The following is a 20003-nucleotide window of genomic DNA, read 5'->3' on the forward strand; positions in this document are numbered from 1 at the left end:
GCGCGAATAACAATTTCAATTTTAGTGGTCCTTTATAACACTCGACAACATGGCGTTACAGCTGTTATCAGTGACACGCGCCGCTCAACAATTTTTTTCATTTCGCGAAACTAAGTTTGGGTGAGCGTCAATCAAATTTATCCATGACAATCTAGTCCTATTCACTTGGGGGCAGTTGAATTCGTCATGGAAACATTTCATTGACGTCCACCCAAATACTGTTTCGAAAAATGAAAAAAATGTCGTTGAGGGGAGCGTGTGACTGGCAATCGCTGTAACTTTATTTTCAAATTTGACATCTCATAACAGTAAAAACTCTAATTCCGTCACCATGTCCATATTTTGCTGTTGCTCTTATTGAAGCCCACCCATCTTAGAAAATTGCCATGTCATTACTAGTTCGTGTTTCAGTGCCCTCGAGAGTACAAAATAAACGGGCTAAGCAAGTACCATCGTAGAAAAAAACGGAAGCACCGGATCCTTTTAAAGGACGTCTTCAGCAGGATAAAAATCATCAAAAGTATGAGAGAGCAAAAGTGATTCAGTTGATCTTGAATTGTGAAGGAATCTGCTCTCATAAGCCAATATTTAGAAAAAACACTGCCTTTGTTGCCTTACATATTGGCTTCAGATAATATATTCGTTCACCGTTCAAGCAGACTTGCTCTTTTTGGTTCTGTAAAATTCGCAGATTTCTGTTTCTGTAACCACTGCCATTTTTTCCGTCGATCACCTCTTATTTTCTAGCAAAATCTTGGCAAATCTCGCAAGTCCTGTCTTGCACATTTGCGGACCTAGAAATATTGCGCAAGAGCTTGGGTCATCTCATGTCCGCCTGTACGTGGGCTGCTATGTTTTAGAGGTTTTGCCTCGAGGAAAATTCGCCCTGCTCCATCTCCTAGGCCTTTCTTATGGACATGGCGAAATTTCAGAGCTTATCGCAAACGCGGCTTTTTTGATTATCAGTAATCAGTGTCGCTTTTCCTCTGAAAATCATGCCGCGATGCTTCGCCCTAGGCTCTGAGCTGACAAAAATCCCTAAGACGTATTTATATAAGCAAAAGGGCCAAGCCGCTTTTGCTTGTTTAAAGAACAAAATAAAAGTCACTCAGCGAATTTTGTTTGGGAAAAAAGAAGATAGAACAAGGACCGAAATTGAATTATCAAGGTGTATATGGTATGGGAGGTCCTTGACGAATATAAACTAGTCGACTTTTATTTTTATTTTTTAAAGGTCTAAGGTCAGGGAAATGAGATTACGATCACATCTTTACGAACAGGAAAGTTTTTTTATTGACGCGTCTGCGTGACTTGGCAAGACCACCGGCCGTCCTTTAATTAAGAGCATAATCGTATCTCAATTGCAATTCTAAGCTGACCTTCAGATATCCATCAGAGTCGTTCAAACAGTAGACACAATTCATATAGGGAACAAATGTTTTTTTTTTTGTCTTATTCTGAGCCAAAGGCCTTATATTTTTTTCCTTTCTTTTTCGCGATGAAGTGGTCAACGAATCCAAGATGATTCACTTAGCAATTATGTTTAGTGTTTGCCGCAACATCCGATTTTGTCACGAACACAAACATTTCTTAAACACTATCCACTTTTATGCCTCCATTCAAAATATCAATTAAACCTTGAAATTTTGTCAACGTAAATTTGACAAACAGCTGCTCAAAGAAACTGTTCAGAACCAAAGTATAGCCTCGTTCGACTCATTCGTGACTTACGGATCAATGAGTTCTTTTTCGTTATTTTCAACTTCCAGCTTCTTCTCAATTGCGTGTGAATGATTTCGATAAAAGTATTGTTTTTTTTTTTTTTGTATTTCGGTCGTATGGTTTCTTACTTCTTGATGACGACTTCTAAGTGGATAATCGGTTTAAAAAACGAGAATTAATTAAAAGGGAAACTATTGTCGATTATTGACCCAGAAAATGGTTTGTGATTTGTGCAAATTTGCGTTTATTTACCTAGCAGTCTATCATCCGTAGTTTTGGCCCCTTTCAGGTGTTTTAAATAATCCACTGCATATAGCAGCGTTAGTGACCGTATTTAAAAAATTTATATATTGTTTTAGAAATGAGTCTGTTTGTTCAGTTATATGTATAGAATGATAGCCGCTTTTTTCAATTTAAATTTGAGACCAATGTTTCCGGATAAGAGTTTTTTTTTTACACATGGGAATTAACGAAAAAATGACGCGACTTTCTTTTGTTAACTTCTGGACTTGCAAATATTTTTCAATAGAACGTCATTAGCAGCATATTACCCAATCAGAAAGGGAGCGATTTAATTCTAGGCAGAAAGAAAAATTTGCAATATATGTTCATTCATACAATACCCTGCTTTAGATAATTCAATGACATATGCCGACCTTTAAAAGAAAGCCACACATCACCATCCAGTGCCAGAGATAATCGATTTTCCGCGTGTGGGTCTGAAAAACGTTTGACAACTCCTTCATCCGTTAAGGGACACTTGAGTGAATCCTTTCTGAAAGGGCCATGACATGCCACATTAGGGAGAGCACGATATCGGCGTAACTTCCGAACACATAATGTTGAATATATTTATTAGTGCGTATGCAGAGATCAACAATAACTAATCGCGCGGATTCATTATCAAAGTTAAAGTCCATCAACACCATCTGGAGAATAACTGCATCAGAGAACTTTGCTATTCTTGTCACGAAGATTCGTGAATGTGTCCCATTTGGAAGTAGAATTTGACATTGCAATTTTAGTACTGTTTATGTCACTCTGTTGTCGTGAAGTTTACGTGACCACATTCGTTCTCCTTTGGGATTTCAACCTTCCTTAGCGGCGGATTTAAATTGATGTTGTGGTAAGGTGTGGTGAACTCGAAATTAAACTTCTCAGGAAAAAAACACATGTCTCGGAGGTAACACGAAGGCAAGACAGCGACTGGGCGCAGAGAACTGCCAGATTAACTGATTAATTAATCGCAAAGAAGGGTTCTTCAGACTTCGGATTGTCAAAAGATGGCTCTCTCAAGTAACGACACAAACTCTCCCGTTCACGGACACGGCAAAGAAGGTAATGGATTCGAAAGACACGATCGAGGTTTCATGATCGGCATTATCGTTTGCCTTAGCGTTGCTTCTTTGGTTGGATTCGTTGGCAACGGACTTGTGGTCGCTGTTATACTGAGAGCAAAGAAACTAAAATCGGTCATGAATCGCTTCATATTACATCTAGCGATCAGTGATATGATTGTGAGTGTGCTTGCAATTCCGCTTTTTTTGTTTATCAATTTCAATAACGGGCTCACGAATGACACAACGAGTTTGATAGTGTGTAAGTTAGCGCGTTTCTTCCAGTATTTATCTCCCGAAGCTTCCATGACCTTGCTTATCACAATCGGATGGAACAGATACCAAGCCGTCGTGCACCCACTGAATATCATGACTTATGGCACAGCTAACAAACTTATTCTCGCGGCATGGCTGTTCGCAATTCTCGTTGTTTCTCCAAGCTTATACCTGACCCATTTGGGACCCGAATCCCTGGATGCAGTTACGAATCAAAGTCTTACGTATTGCACGACAATACCTGCGACCACCGTGTCAGGTCTCATCTATGTGATGTTTTTGAGTTTGGTAGGATACCTTCTTCCCTTGACCTCGCTGATTATTTTGTACGGGAAGATCTATAAGACTGTATGGAGACGGAAAAGTGCCCAGCTCGGGGAGTCCCGACCCATTGAAGCTTTTATTCGCAGCCGCAAGAAGGTACTTAAAATGTTCTTAACTGTGATATTTGTGTTTCTTTTGACTTGGGTGCCGCTATTGCTATACGTATCAGCGATCGAATGGACCGTCAATTCCACATCAAGACGTAACGATTATGCTCGACTTATCACTTATTCTCTTGGACTGTGTAACAGTGTTTGCAATCCATTTATTTACGCTCTTTTTAACGCGAAATTCAGAGCTGGATGTAAGGAAATGGTTAATTATAGCTTCAAAGCGTTCTGGCGAAGAGGGAGTTCAACCGATGCGAACTCCGTAAATGTTGGAGTCACACGAGGACCCAAACAAGCCGTGTTATCAAGGCGCGGCGGGTTTCACGGCACGAAAGGAGAGGACAAAAGAATTCAGAAAAGAAAACTGACGTGGCACAGAAGGCCACAAAAGCTCAAGAGAGCGCTAATAAAATAACCGTAGGGAATTTTGGACAACGGATAGCCAGCCGTCTTAGACCATTAAAGGATATCGAAGCAACCACGGCGAATTCCACGGATGCCGTCCAATTAGTCCGCTTTCAAAGAGACGGAGAAACGACATTAGAAGCTGGTGACATAGTGCTACATTTCCCAAGCAGCAAGACGCCACAATTTGGAATGGACTCTTTTACAAGTACCCGTGAAAACTTCGTCAAATTTGACAATTGTGTGTTTGACGAAAGTGGTGAATCCGATGGAAGCTCTGAATCTCCGGAACAGGGTCAAATTGCTGAGCCCAGCAGAAACTTTGAAGAAGATATAAAAACTGGTTATAAGAGTTTAAAAGGAGACCATAGTTCTCCTCTTAAAGCTAGAAGAACTCGTAGTGAGGGTTTTATCAAAGACTTGCACAGGTCTCCTCGCTCATACCGCCGAATTCAGAGCACGCCTGGGAAGCCGTGAGGTTTTTTGGGCAAATAGGTGAATTACCGAGCATTAAAACAGAGGGATGTCGATTTGAAATGGAAATCAATTTGTTGTCATCAAAAGGTCCTCTTCGTATCTGGCGTTATGTTGATAGCAGAGATGCCACCCGTGGAATCAATTGTGTTAAGATGCAGTGTACGTGAACGGAATAAGAGGAAATGAAGTATTAAATAAACAACCGGTTAGAGAAAACAGCGGGGTGTTTAATATATGACGCTTATTTAGAGACTAAGAACCTTCCTCGTGTAATACCAATTTAGATCTACCCATGTAAAGCGTTTTTGTAACCCTAAGGAAAAGTCTTCACACTACTGCGGCAGCTGTACGGGACGGAAGATAATTGACAGATCATTCGGCATTGCGTTTATGTAAAACGACAGACTGCTCTTTGCTGCTCGTCATAACAGCATTGACGATTCTCTTCTTCGTCTTCTAACTTATCTCCTTCTCGTGAAAAATTGGTCGATTTCTGTGGAGAATGAATAGGCAATAATGAACTAAAATCAAACAAGTTTCTTTGATTTTTGGACAAATGCAAATTTCAGGGTGCCAAACACTACGCCAACAATCTTCGCTCTTGAAGCGTAAGGAAGAACTTCTCGTTTTGAATAAAATTCAAAATTAAGGGAAAGTTTATTTACACCGTCATTTTCGTCTTTTTTGGCCTTTTATTTTCACTTAATTGCCTGTTTCTGCGACATCAAGAGTCCCAACTGACCTTGTTAACTCCTAGGCTGTGGTAATTCAGTCTTGAACCTTGCTCTAGCTTATAGGCGAAGACAAGCTAGTGCTAAAGTGCTAATAGAGAAATAATAATAATAATAATAATAATAATAATAATATTTAATATTTCTTAGGCGCAAATTAACATGTGAATATGATCAAATGCGCCTAAAAGTAAGTTTGGCGTGTGCACCAAAAACCGCATTTGTTCTTATTGTTCCTTTAAAACAAGAGAAATTCTCCATAACTTGATGAATATGACATTTGTTAGGCGAGAGAGCTTTATACGTTTCTCATAAGGTGTTCAGTTCGAATTTTAAGCTGCAAAATTTATACAGGTAAACAAATATTTCGGATTGCAAATAAGTTTAATCAGGAGATTAGAATTTCTCCTCCGCCTTCAAAATTATCTTCCCTTTAAAAAGCGCAATGACCTAAAGCGCGTTTTTTTTAAAAATAATGTTCAATTTCGCAAAGAAATACATATAAAAAGAACTTCTCAGCGCACAACTTTGCCATGAATTTTAGACCTGTATTCACTAAATTCTAGGGTTGAAAACGTTCCTAGTTATGGAGAATTTCTCTTGTTTTAAAAGAACAAGAACACATGGTGATCATTAGATCATTGCTTCATTTGTGAAGTTTATTTGAATTTTCTAATAGCTAGATTTAAAAATACTCGGAACAGCTGTTCTTATAGACAGAACTTTATGGTGTAAGGTAAATAACAGGAAACAAAAATAATCATTTTTTGTCAAAATATGTTAAACAACCAACACAAAAGAGAGGTGACGTCTCATCTCTTACGTGTGGGCGTCAATATTCAGTTACTCAATTCAGACGCCAAAATTATAGATTATATATTAAATTCAATATTAAGCTGGAGAGACGATAACTCGGTATCAGTAGAAGATTATAACAACGCATTTAAGATCAACTTTAATTCGGATAGTGCTCACGTTTGCCATTTCGTTTTCGAACTCATGGCGTAAACACATCTCGTAAGAAGGTAATGCTCAGTACAACGGCTGTCATTAAAAGTCGATCTTGAACCGGCGTTTTTGGATTTCAGAGACTCACTGAAATGTAACAGCAACTTTTATAGCATAATAAATGGTACCACAGCCTGAAGGGATCTAAATCACTGCTCGCGGGCGCTTTCAATTTAATGGTCACACACTGTTATTTTCAAGGAGTAGATTTAACTCCAAAAAGGGAGTTAAAAAAAAAGGTACAAAACCACTCCATTTTTGGAGTAAAATTCACTCCGGTAATGCTTACTCCGTTTTTGGAGTAAAATGTACTCCTAAATCTTTTACTCTTTTGTTGGGGTAAAAATTTACTCCAGTATTGTTTACCCCTCCTGTGGTGTAAAATTCACTCCAATACAAGAGTAAATTTTATCCTTCTATTGGAGTGAATTGAACTCTTTAAATGGAGTTCAATTTACCCTTGACAGAGTTAAATTAACTCCAAAACTGGGGTGAGACAAAAAGGTACAAAACCACTCCTTTTCAAGAGTAAAATTTACCCTCTTAAACTTTACTCCCCTTGTCAGAGTAATATTTACTCTTTCTACAGAACACATTCACCCTCACTAGATCTACTGTACCTTCATTTATAGTCAGATTTCTCATAAAACCATGAAAAGTTCATTTTTTTAAAATATTATGTAAAGAAAAGACCAGGTTTACAATGAAGCATCTAATACTGGTAATTTTAATCATAAGATTGCAAAGAATGCACATCGATATGCATGATAAATACAATCTGTATACACATACAAATACATCACAAAAGTCCAAGCTATCTTTATCCTAATTATTCAGGCAATAATAAAATGGCAATCAGCTGAATGTGTTCTTGCCTTAAACAAAGATAAATTGAGTGGTTTGTGTTTTGATTACAGATTATAACAATGAATGGCTGCAAAATAACTTCAATTACAAAAACTAAAGCATACAACATACTTGGATAAATGTGACTCAGTATAACAAAATGGGTTTTATGTACATGTAATACAAGTCAGTTCTTGACGTGAGAGAGTAAAATCTATAAGTGGCACTATTGGGAGTTAAAGGGCTAATGGGGACATAGTTTTTGAGTGAATCCAGCTGTTGTTAACCCTTTCAGCCCCGTGGGGTTCCCCATTGACGAGTAAAATCGTCTGGCGTTAGACAGAGTAAAATCTATAAGTGGCACTATTGGGAGTTAAAGGGTTAATGGGGACATAGTTTTTGAATGAATCCAGCTGTTATTAACCCTTTCGACCCCGTGGGGTTCCCCATTGACGAGTAAAATCGTCTGGCGTTAGACAGAGTAAAAGCTATAAGTGGCACTATTGGGAGTTAAAGGGTTAATTAGTGGAGTACTAAATAAGAGGCGTACATTTTACTGCGTTTAGTTTTACTCCACTTTTTCACTCCAACTCCTTGAAAACAAAGAATTAATCGGTGGATTTCACAAAAATAAAACAACCCCAATTCCACATCTTAGACTGGCTAAACTTAAATTTACCCTACAAAAATACATATATAAGAGTAAAATCCTCTTCTACTTTTTTTCTCAGAAAGTAGAATTAGTAAGTTGGGTAGACTTTACTCAGTATCCCGATAAATAGGAGTAAAATTAACTCCAGCATATTATATTACTCTGTAGGGAGAGTAAAATTTACTCTAGCAAAGTCATTGCCTTTGAATATTAACTAGTACTGAGTAAAAATTACTCTTAGTGGAGTTAAATTAACTCCTCTTAGCAGTACATTTTACTCCGCTTTATTTTACTCCACTTTTTCACTCCAACACTGGAGTGAAATTAACTCTTTGAAAGTAACAGTGCACTACACGGAAAGATACGATCTCCGACTTAAAAAATTATTACCACCTTTTACACTGAGTGTAATAAAAAGCACCTCAAATAAGCACTGGCTCAAGAATGCTTTCGTTTGTATTTTCACAATAAGTTACAATTTTTTGCCTTGCTCTGCAAAACAACAACTTGAAAGAATCAAATTTGAGGCCTTCACAACAAGAATATTGTGCAAGGTGAACAAGATGCAACAGTGGAGACCATTTTAGATGGCATTAAATTAATTTTCGAATTGAATTTTTCACTGTCTTGGCTGCCTTTGCCACCGTAGTTAATAGGGGGAATGGTTATGAAACCCGACAAATTTCTTTGTTGTAGGTTTTTATTCTCTCGTTTGGCCTTGACCGTGCACAAAATACAATAGCTGTTTACTCCGTACTGAGGAACTAACCAGTAGAAACGTGTTGGTTACGTAATTCATGCATAGTGTATGAGCGCAAAATAAAAGATCATAAAAGATTGTGCACGGTCGCGGACTTGCCGACCTAAATCTTGGCATCTTTGTTTTCTCCTTTGATGTTTGCCGAGTTTCAAAACCAGTCCCCTCTATTAACTATGTTCATGCATGAAAGTTATACAAGTTCTACTTATTAGAATGCAAGCAACGTTAATTTATCAACCTGCAAGCAATGGATAAGCATATATATCTGTTTTGCACTGAACAAACTAAACAGATTACAGAACATTGGCAAATAAAAAATATAAATATATGTTACTCTGGTGTTTGAAATATAAATTATGTACAATAAAAACGTTTTCCGACGTTTCGGTTGTATTCAACAACGTTCATCAGGGAAAGTGAAAGATAAAATTGCCAAAGACCCCCTCAACCGAGACGATGGAGCACTACTCCCCAAGGAGTATTTGCATTTGACTATTGCAGAAAACAAAAAATGACACTAACTTTAGAATTTTAATTAGCGTTTTAGTTTATATCTTAGCTTTCGTGTAAATTTTATCTTTCACTTTCCCTGATGAAGGTTGTCGAATACAACCGAAACGTCGGAAAACGTTTTTATTGTACATAATTTATATTTCAAACACCAGAGTAACATATATTTATATTTTTTATTTGCCAATGGATCCACCTGGTGACAAGACAATTTGTGTTGGCTCGGCCATAACAACTTTTTCTCAGGCCCCACTCAAACGTCGCTCTTCTGCGTTGTCGACCTCGATTGAATTGAGTTCGACTAAGTTCGACAAAAGTTTGACAGCTAATTCAGACGTCAAGTTTAATTGTGCCGCATTTATTTCATGTTGGACCTACCGTATTTTGGTCAGTGGAAATCGTAGGATATAAATGTTTTCCCCAACAAAATTAAAAAAATTCAAAGCTTATACCAAAAACGAATCACGATATGCCTAATCTCTAGCTTATTTCCAAAAATAAGATAAAAATCTTGTTTTCCTATCTGTTAATCGTTAATTTTTGCGGTTCCTTCCGGATAGTACAAGAAATAATTCCGATTTGCTCTTTCACGGAATTATAGGTAGGCTTTCATGTTCTGTCGTTTTTGTCCGGCAAAAAGAGCATTGATTCTTATCTCTGTGATAAATATTACCCGTTGAACATAACTTAAAGCTAAGAACATAAATTAAAGCTTTCACCAGAAATAAGAGAGATGTGGTGACTTTTTCCTAGAGTGAACAATTAATCATTGTCAAATTCACCTAAGTTAAATCTGTTTTTTTACTCATGAGTCAGCTGTCACAGTAGTTCTTAATTTCATGTAAAATCAGTTTCTTCTTAGCCCCAGGGCGAATTAATCAAATTAACTTCGTATGCATTTCAAGCACTAACACTTTTCAAGCAAAGTTTTAACTTATTAAGAATAAAAAGTAACAACACTATCCGACGTTTCGGAGTCAGACTTGACCCCATTATCAAAGTTAAACTGTACTGGAAAAATTCGCAATTTAAATACAACGGGCGTTAGCTCAAAACAAAGACATGCATAGATGGAAATTAAACGATAGTTGACACTAAGATATTTACAATTTTTGCTAGAATACAAAAGGCGAAGGTCAAACAAAAACTTTAGCACGAATGGAATCTGACTGCTTATTTAGTGATGGTTGACGCTCACGTATCAAAAGCATCTCGTGAACGAGACAGTCAAATTTCGATTTGCATTTCTTTAGGATCGTAAAATGTGCTTTCAGTTCAGGTTTGTCCAGATCGTGTTTCGTCTTCATGTGTCGACCAACCGAAGATGATAGGGATTTGTGTTCCTCTATACGCTGATGTAAATGCCTTGTTGTATAACCAATGTAGTCCATATCGCATAGACCACATTTAAAATAATAAACAGCACATTGGTTATTTACAACATTTGGCTTGTTTTCGCGGTGTTTGAGATGACTTTCAATCTTACGATTAATAAACACAGGAACAATCTCGATGGTGTTACCAATTTTAACGCTCAGATCTTTGAGTCGTCTCCGTAGCACGTTAGCTGACTTCTGGTCTTTGTACGGTAATACAATACGGACGGTTTTTCCTTGGTATTGCGCTTGTGGTGGTTTCTCGGCATCCGATTGAACATAGTCGACAAAATTCTTAACAGATCTGTTAATTAGGTCCTCTGGGTATTTAAGGCGTTTGAAGATATTTTTGAGCTTTTCGCACTCATCAGAGAATAATTGCCAACTTGAGGACAACCGATAGGCCCTGTTAAGCATGGTCGTAAGCAGGCCAGTCTTATAACGATGGTCCACGTGACTATGGTAGTGTAGTAATAAGCCTTTGTCAGTCGGTTTTCGGTAGACACAGGTTGATATCCGAGGACCATTCTTATCAAGAAGCATTCCAAGGAAAGGTAGTTTACCATTGGTCGCGATTTCCATGGTGAAATGTAGAGACGGATGAATGCTGTTTAATTCATCAAGGAAAACATGAGCGGCTGATTCACAAGACATTACGGTAATTGTATCGTCTACGTACCGTCTGTAGTAATCAGGCAGATCTAAATGTTCCTCTATATGACACAAGAAGGCATTGGCCATTAGGGGGCCTAGGGGAGACCCCATGCCTACTCCATCTTTCTGTTCGTACAGTTCACCATTATATTGGAAGAGCTGGTGTTTGGTAGCTAATTCTAGCAGTTCGATCAGGTCTGATTTGGTGATATTTAGGTTGTTGGTTTTGTTGAACCAATTGTCACGAAAAGCCTTGGTGGCAAGTATCTCTATCGTCTCGTCCAAAGGCACATTTGTAAACAAAGAAGTTACATCATATGATACTAAAATATCATTCTCGTTAAAATCGAGTTGAGTAACTTCCTCCGCAAATTCAAAAACGTCGGTGATGGTATGATGATTGAGAGAGAGAGGTTTTAGCTTTTCGTCAAGCCATTTTGCCAGCTGGAAGTTGTATGTTCCTGTTGCAGATAGTATGGGTCTAACAGAGAGGTTCTTCTTATGCTCCCTGAGGTGGCTTGGCCAATCACAAAGCAGAACTAATTTTGCAAGGTCAGTGAATTCATATCTAATTATATTTTACCCTGAGGGTAGTCATTTACTGTGTAACCGAATCCCAAGGGTAACATGAAACCTGAGTTGAACCAAACCCAAGCCATTTCCCCTTCCGGGAGGCCCCAAAACCCAAGGTGTGTCTAACCACAGCTACCGTAAGTTAAAAGAGAAAAGAATCATCGAGCTGCTCGTGCGGTACGCATTTTGGCACATATTCTTGCGGTACTCTGCACAACAACAACAGCGTGAAATCACCAAATTTGAGGTATTGACGACAACGTGAGCATGCATACGAGAAATTCAATCTTTGAAAAAAACATTCTCTATTTTCACCCTGCTCTTATCAATTTGTTTTAATGATACTTCGCCGCTATCCCTGTTCGATGCAAACGAGGTTGAGTATAATCGCGAAATACTTCCGGTTGTGCAAAGAGACGTTTTCCTATTATAGCCTGGAACCAGGCTCCGCAGTGAAGAAAGGGTAGAGCCGGGGAGAAAAAACGAGGCGAAGAAAACTGCGCAGCCTTGTTCAAGGCTACTGTAGCTATCAACGACGCAAACGAGGTTGAGTATAATCGCGAAATACTTCTGATTGTGCAAAGAGACGTTTTCCTATTATAGCCAAGAAACAGGCTCCGCAGTGGAGAAAGGGTAGAGCCGGGGAGAAGGAACGAGGCGAAGAAAACTGCGGAGCCTTGTTCAAGGCTACTGTAGTTATCAACTGCAGGTTGACCATCGCGGCCTAACCTAAACAACGTCATAAATATATACGTGAAACGGCAAATAACAGGATGCTGTGTTTCAGTAAAGGAATGAAAATTCCATTATTCCAAAGTTTCCCTCTTTTTTGAAAAGCTACTCGATATCCTGAGCTAACAGTCAGGAACGAACTAAAATCAAACAAATTTCTTTGGCAAAACGCTCTTTGTGATTCTGCCTGGCGTTTGCCGTTTGCCTTAGAATAGTTGAGACGCATTGCTTAAAACTCCCAGGATTGATCGGTGTGTATAAATTCTCCTCACAATTGCAATGAAATGTCATTCAGACAGGTATTGAGAATGAAGAGTTTTAAGCAATGCGTGAATGAGACCACAATTGTGTATAACAGCCAGAAGTCAGGCTACTTAGCCAAGTGCTGGAGCCTCACTCAAGCTCAAGATCAGCTTAAAAAGTGTGATGTTGATGTAACACCAAATTCTCATGACTGCACCTTTAGGAACTCTGTGGTACCAGTTGGGAGAATGAACGTTTCGATCAAGGGAATGTAAGGCTTGATCCCTCTAATGTTTCGCTTTGAATTCCATTCCAATATTTAGGGCGCACAGGCACATTTTCGGGCTCGTGCACGACGCGCGAGACATGCGAGGCGAGAAAAAAAAGAGAGAATAATGGCATATGAGGACCCGCCTGGTATGTTAGCTACGCCATGCTGATGAGGCCCAGCAAGGCCAAAACAGCTGTCCATGTCTGCCAATTAACAGGGTGAAATGGTTGTGCCCATGCGTCATGTGTTGGCCACACAGGACGGTTGTTGCGAAAAAGAGAGAACAGATGCGCTAAAGTAAGCTCCCTTCCCTGTCGGGAAGGCTGAGTTAACTACCGGGAAAGCGAAACTTACCGCGAAAGGCATTTCACGAGCATTCTAAGGCATAGACCAATTCGGCTAACTCAATGTTGCACCCTTTGGGATTAAACAGTTCTGTTCCAAATATTCCCATATGATTTAAATGTGAATGCTACATTATCATGCAAACGTACTACACAAAGATTCTTAACCCCGAGAGACTTGAATTGTACAACATTGAGTTAGCCGAATCGATATATTTCAGTCGAACTCGACAGCGGACATTGCTGGGCACCACAAAAAACGATTGGCAATGGAGTCATGATTCCCCTTCACGAAGGACCTCATTGAAGTTAGGTTGGAATGAACGTCACAACTTCCTACTTCTTGCATGAGCCGCTTCTTTTCTGTCCTGCAACCCTTGCCTTAACTAGTGCGTACCCTCCTTCCTTCCCACGGTTTCTGCAACTCGCCTCATTTACATTTACATTGGGCAATGATTCGTGCAACTAACCTGTGATCAGGCGTACTTTTATTTAGACAGGAACCGCACCACCTGTCAAGGGGGATTTGCAGAATAGCTTTGATTGTATGGATAAAGTCCGCCGGACTTTGCAGACATCCCAGCTGGAGTGCTAAAGGCCAGGTAACTAAGCACACAACTGCAAAATGGTATATTGCAGCATATTTAGCTGTCTCTCCAGAGATGGATTGATAAACCACCTATACTTTGGCGGATTTTAAACTATTATCCTCGGGCCACTATCGGAAAATAAATGGTAAAGAGGTAACTATTTCGTGAACTTGTCAATTACCTTTTTTCAATAATGTACAAGGAAATGATCAAAAAAAGGTTAACTTTATTATCAGTTTGCATTTTTTTCCCTTACGGTGAATTAAAAACAGATGCTAAGTAACAACAACAAGTTCCATTTTCGAATGTCTTTTATCAGACGAGATCAGTCGTCTAAAGAAGTGGGACACTCGCGCTTTCTCAGGTTGACTCGCCGGACAGCAGTCGGAGAACCTCGTGCCGGATGGTATCGTTAACTGCTTGGACAACAGACCTTTCGAACCTTTGGGTTAGTAACAACCTTCGCTTTCCCATTCGATACCGCTTCTTCAAACGAAGTTCACACCAAGCGTAACAAAAGCCCTATTCTGCAAAATTGCAGTACAATGTATTATAACGACTTTGATAGATACCGCCAAAGCCCACAATAAAATTGGGTGAAGTCGATGTTCCTTAACGATGTATTTTATTTCTTTGTTGTCAGTTGTTGGAATTTTACGTGCTCCTGAATTACGCTGGTATGGCTACATTGTACGCATCCTGGATGAACGCCCAATGAAGAAACATTTATATGAGGAATTAGCAGACGGTTCGAGAAAAGAGGGTCGACCTTTTGAAGATAACATAAAGGACATTTCCAAGCGAGGTAACGTCCTTGAATCATGGAAGCACAACGTAATGCCTGGCGGTAGCTGACAGCTGAGGTGTGTACAAGACTGACGATGAACGAAAAAAGGCGCAAAATGCGAAGAGAGCCAGACGCCATAAAAGGAGATTGGAGAGAAAGGCAAGATTATTGTCAAGATTTATCTTGGTTTTTTTTTTGCTTACCCAGGTATCGGGTCCAAGGCGTATATATTCAACCACATACCCCGTGCTCGACATTCGTTTTAGACTCGTACACATCTTGTTCCATGACTGAGAGTTTCAATGCCAACTGGCATAGTATAGTCGCAGGTCTTGATATATTTGCCTCTTTCTTTCTTGATGGGACAGCCGCTAAACTTGATCAGCCACTTACACTCCCGCTGTCGTCCTCCAAAACTTCTGATTGGTCCATTTGAAAATATTCAGGGTGTACACCTGAGGATGACACACTGGAGGTGGGAGAGGAGGGTAGTGCAACGTCTGGCACTGGGTTGGGTATGAATTCGGTCACCTGCAAATAGAATAGTAAGATAATTAATAACTTATGAGATAACAGCGGTAGTCAGTCCAGTTCATCAATACAATGCAATGCAATACAATACAATACAATACAATACAATACAAAATTGACCACTCCCCATAGGGGCTTTTCAGGGTCAATGAAACACAATCGGTGAAACGGCGCGACAGAACACAACAACAACAACTGTTAAACCAGTTGGCTATTTACAAGTGCGGTCGAGAAGTTGAACCAGGGACTACCAGGGGCCTGTTTCTCGAAAGTCCCGAAAACTTTTCGGGCCCGAAAAGCCATTTGTGAAACTGCCAACCGCCCGTTTTGGAAAAGTCAATCTTTTAACATGTTTTAAAGGTAATAAAAAGAAAAATGACTGCGAAGTTTGATGACTTAAATCCTCTCCGTTCTTGAGATACAAAGGAAATTGTGACACCCGAAAATGGCCCGTAAAGTTTCGGGACTTTCGAGAAACGGGCCCCAGGAACAAATTCAACGAGTGGTCAGAACAAGTCTTACAACCGCCAACTGAGAATCTCAAGGCAAGCGTCCTAACCAATGGGCCGCACTGCCTCCCCATTATGCTACACGAAACAGTAAAATATGGCACAAAATTTGTAAATACCCGTACAGATTTCTCGCTAACTCTCTCAGTCACGAAAAGAGACATCCCATTTTGACTTACAGGGATAATTAAGTAAGCAAATTCTATGTATTTCGCGAGATGTGTAAGCCACTCGCGAATATATCTTAAAGATAATTGATAAAACCTGGAAAATAAGTAATTAAAATGACCTTAAATCGACACCAAGGTCTCCTGATCTGAGGAACGGCTTGTATAAGCCGCGGATTACGTAAGACGTGAAATGGGCTATTTATACCAGTGTGGCTTACTTAAGACGCGAAATGCTAAATTCGTGACCAACTGGTCCAATCTTTTTCATTGCAAGATTCAATGCTCACGCTCGCCATTTTTCTCAGGCGAATGGATGATAGCAAAAAGGAAGTCTGGGCTATAATAACAAAACAAGCGCATGCACAGGAGCTGTTTACGTCTTGAGGAAGCTGAGGAAGCCGCGGAAAACGCTCGAGTATATTCACGTCCAAGGTAAGCGGTGGCCAAGATAAGCACAGCCCAAAACCCCTTGGCCAAGATAAGCCGCAGCTTGAGCTAGCTGCGGATGGAGTATTTACGTTTACGTTTATTAATCGACAACGTTTACACATCAAGCCGATATAAATAATACAAATAACATAAAAAATATAGGAAAGTCAAGGAACTACATTTTTTTAAGTAAGCTGTTTTAATTAAGTAACTTCCATTTTGTACCATTTAAACGGGGTGTTCGTGTCTTCAGTAAGCCGCGGCTTATTTTCTCTCAAAACATATTCTCACGTGTATTGCAATGAAGATGTTAAATGATAATCCCAGTGACTGAAATGAAGAGAAACATTTTCTCAATGGTGAATCGGGGAACACTCGGAAAAAAACCCGAGTGCTCCTTTACAGGAGTCGAACCGACGATCTTCCGATTACTAGTTCGGATGTTCTACCACTGAGCGATAGTAGACTCGTGGGAGCCGGGCCATCAAACTACATTTTCAAGTGACAATAGACCATTTTACAAAGAATATTACAGGTATTTTTGAAAATGGCCCATCGACAAAATACATCTCTTCAGTCTTAATGTGTAGTTTCCGACGTTACCCCTGCTTCAAGAAGATGAGTCCTGGAAGGTCCAGATCTCTGCCCCCAATGATCATCCGGGACACACGTTGGCAATTCCATAGCAACGTCTGGGAGAGCCAATTCCCTCTCGGCCACCTTATCGGACCCAACTGATTCTCTTTCGCCTAGAAACAAATATTACAATGGCTTTTCAATAGAGAATATCATAAAAAAGCGGAAGCTCATACAGGTTGAAGTGATTTTGAACTGTCTTGTTCTGTATCTCGGTTAGCCAAAGCAGCATTCTTTAAGTTTCTTCAGGCAGTTTTAGCCAGCAGAAATATGGTCCAAGGCTTTTGAAAACTACGTATTCGGCTCCTGCTTTTATATTCACGACCAACAGTTGATTGAAAGTCTATGGAAGTAGGATTATCGTGCAAGGTTGCTTACTTAAATTGTAGTTTTTATCGAGGAAAAAATAATTGGTTAGCTCGAGTAGTCTTCATCGGAATATCTGTGCTAGGAAGGCAACAAAGAGAAGACCTTGGAGCCCTCCAGAAAGCGCAACAAAACCCTAAATGCTTTAACCAGAAGTCTAGAACAACAAAAAAAAAACCTTCGCCTAAAACCACAATTAATTTTAATAATCGGATAAAACCGCAATTACACTGTTTGAACCGAAAACAGCAACAAATTGTGTTTAGAACAAGGAACCACTTTCTCTAGCACCCCGACTCCCCTCCCCATTTTGGGCAGAAGGGGGAGGGGGTGTCACGCTTTTCTGACTAAAAATAAGCAATTCTAAAAAGGAATTGTACTGGAAATGGAAAGATCTTGCAACAGCAGATGCAAAAAATACTTATTATAATACAGAAGAAATCACCCCAAAATCATCCAAAACTCCTCCCCGTACCCCCGTCCCAATATTACAGTGACCCTTCCCTTAGTACCAGGTCTACTAGGTTGGGAGAAAAAAAATGGGGACTCAAAAAAATTTAATGAGATTACATCCATCGCACCTGAACCCAACGTCATCTGGCTTGCGCGCCGAGCTCTCACATATCGATCCAACTCATTCTCCTCCGCCTTTGAAATCTGGGACGTAGACATGCGCTCTTCTCGTTCCATTCTCGCCGCAGCTGCAGCGGCCAGAAAAAAAGATGGTGCCGTGTTTCTGCGCTTCTGTGGCTCTATCATGTACAGTGTGTCTGGCATGTTTTGCGTGACGCGTGACGTGCGGTGTCTCTGAAGCTCTTTCTCGGCTTCTCTGTGTTCTCGAAGGATGATCTGAAAATAAATGGACTGCTGAAGGACCACTACCGTTAAGCACTGGCTATTAAAGTTGAAAATTTGCCAAGATCCTACAGTGAAGATAAATGCATGTGACGACCAAAAAAAGGCGATTAGATCAATAGTGTGTTCAGATGACGTCACGGCGGCCATGTGGGAGAAGTGAAACAAAGAAACAGTGGCCTGGTTGTAGGAGTGAAATATTTTTTGGGAATTGAACGCCAATTTTATGAAAATTCTCCCTCTTGTTTTAGTATGCAAATATAGCTGCTGGTCACACAAGAGAAAACGCTCCGTAATTATAAAGTTAAGAGTGAAGCACACAATGTGAAAGAGAGTAAAAGCATGGGTCAGATGTAAATCTTTGAGAAAAAAGAACGTGCCAAAGTGAATTCAATGGTGGACTCTGTTTTCAACAACCCTCAAGCAAAAGACTTCAGAAGAGATTAAAGAACCGCCTTCCTCATAACTGTGGACATCCTATCTGTGTGCTTGGGAATACGAGACTAAAAGAGCACTGAAACATGGAGCGAAATGTCACAAGGATTACGCAATATGTTCGCCTAGAGCTTCGGCCCACATTAAATAGCAGGTCATTTTGCATACACTTGTTGAGTCCTGTGTATTTTTTTCTGATAGCAAATGTAAGTATGGTATAGACGCAGATGGTTATACTGTCCAGTAAAGGCAAATCAACAATGAAATTTGTGCCCCAAGACCCAAGAACAGGTAGATGGGTCAGGCTTGGGGTAAAAAATGTGGGGAAAATTGAGCACCAGGATGGGTGTTCTAAATCGCCGGTGGGGAACCAGGAGAGGGGTCTTTACACGCCTTTACCCACTACCCATAGGGTTTTTATCTCTCTCTCACCTTCGCCTCCTCAAAGTAAGGCAAGAAGAGTCTTGGTCGAACAAAATCCTTCTCTTGTCGTCTTCTCATCCACGGTAAATTGGGATAAAAACTTCCCTCTCCTATGTCAAGTGGCATGCCCCGATCAGCAAGACCTCTGCGAAACACTCCCTCCAAGACCTCGCTGTGGGTTGGAATCACGTGACCCATTCGCACATGCTCAATCACACCCGACAACACTCTCTTCAGTTGTTTGGTGTCAACTTCGCGCCTTTTAGTACTTTTCTTGTTTTCTTGGAACAGATCTGAAAGTGCAGAACAGGAATTTTTTGGCGTCACAGAGTGCTAAACGTTTCCTCCGAATAAACTGCAAAAACGAGAACAAAGTCCTCTTCAACGCTAAAAAACCTTTATTTCAGTAGGTGTCTGGACGTATCTATTGAAACAATTGTAAATGGTTTGAACCCAGGAGTCATTGAGCGGAAGTCGTCATTTGACTCTGAAGATGACTTCCGCTCAGGTTGTCGAAACGTCAGTCAATGTCATCTCAAACAGTCCTTCTCAGGACTACACTCACCCGGACGATCGTACTTTACTTAATGATTAAAACAATTATTAACAATTACTACTAATAATAATTAATTAATTATTAATAATTACTAATATTAAAATCCATATCCATGAGTGCACGATGGATATGAGACGGTAAATAGCCAACGAGGCGCGTAGCGCGGAGTTGACAATAACCAGTCCTATATTCAACAAGTGCGAAGGGAATATTTATCGTTTTATTACATTTTCATTAAATTCTGAACGGTTGGACCCTTGGAGGTTAAAGCCAATTAGTTTCCAGCTTGGCAACACTTAACGCAATCAGTTTCCATATTAAGTCATACGGTATCTGAGCTGATAACCGAGATTGAGTGAACCAAT

The 20003-nt window shown here is 39.8% G+C and overlaps 2 protein-coding genes and 1 pseudogene across 3 annotated transcripts in view; 1 reads left to right on the top strand and 2 right to left on the bottom strand.

The window, feature by feature from the left end:
• Window positions 1-1217: 1217 nt before the first annotated feature.
• Window positions 1218-7436, top strand: LOC137985125 (probable G-protein coupled receptor 19; annotated as a pseudogene).
• Window positions 7437-9476: 2040 nt separating this feature from the next.
• On the bottom strand, window positions 9477-11680 carry LOC137985304 (uncharacterized). The gene is made up of 2 exons (XM_068832888.1): window positions 11214-11680; window positions 9477-11141 (listed from the first exon to the last, which is right to left on the bottom strand). Exons 1-2 carry the CDS (start codon window positions 11297-11299, stop codon window positions 10295-10297), a joined length of 933 nt encoding a protein of 310 aa, XP_068688989.1. The 5' UTR covers window positions 11300-11680; the 3' UTR covers window positions 9477-10294.
• A 2468-nt stretch (window positions 11681-14148) lies between these two features.
• Window positions 14149-20003, bottom strand: part of LOC137985089 (BTB/POZ domain-containing protein 7-like) — an 18809-nt gene continuing 12954 nt past the window's right edge. Inside the window, exons 5-8 of one of the 2 annotated variants that reach the window (XM_068832552.1) lie at window positions 19092-19375; window positions 17951-18218; window positions 16971-17116; window positions 14149-15259 (exon numbers count right to left, since the gene is read on the bottom strand). In XM_068832552.1, the coding sequence (XP_068688653.1) occupies window positions 15110-15259; window positions 16971-17116; window positions 17951-18218; window positions 19092-19375 (848 nt within the window). In that variant the 3' untranslated portion in view covers window positions 14149-15109. The remainder of the gene's footprint in view (window positions 15260-16970; window positions 17117-17950; window positions 18219-19091; window positions 19376-20003) is intronic. The other variant, XM_068832553.1, reaches the window with a different exon arrangement.

The sequence above is a fragment of the Montipora foliosa genome, chromosome 14, assembly GCF_036669935.1.
Source record: "Montipora foliosa isolate CH-2021 chromosome 14, ASM3666993v2, whole genome shotgun sequence".
Lineage (NCBI taxonomy): Eukaryota > Metazoa > Cnidaria > Anthozoa > Scleractinia > Acroporidae > Montipora > Montipora foliosa.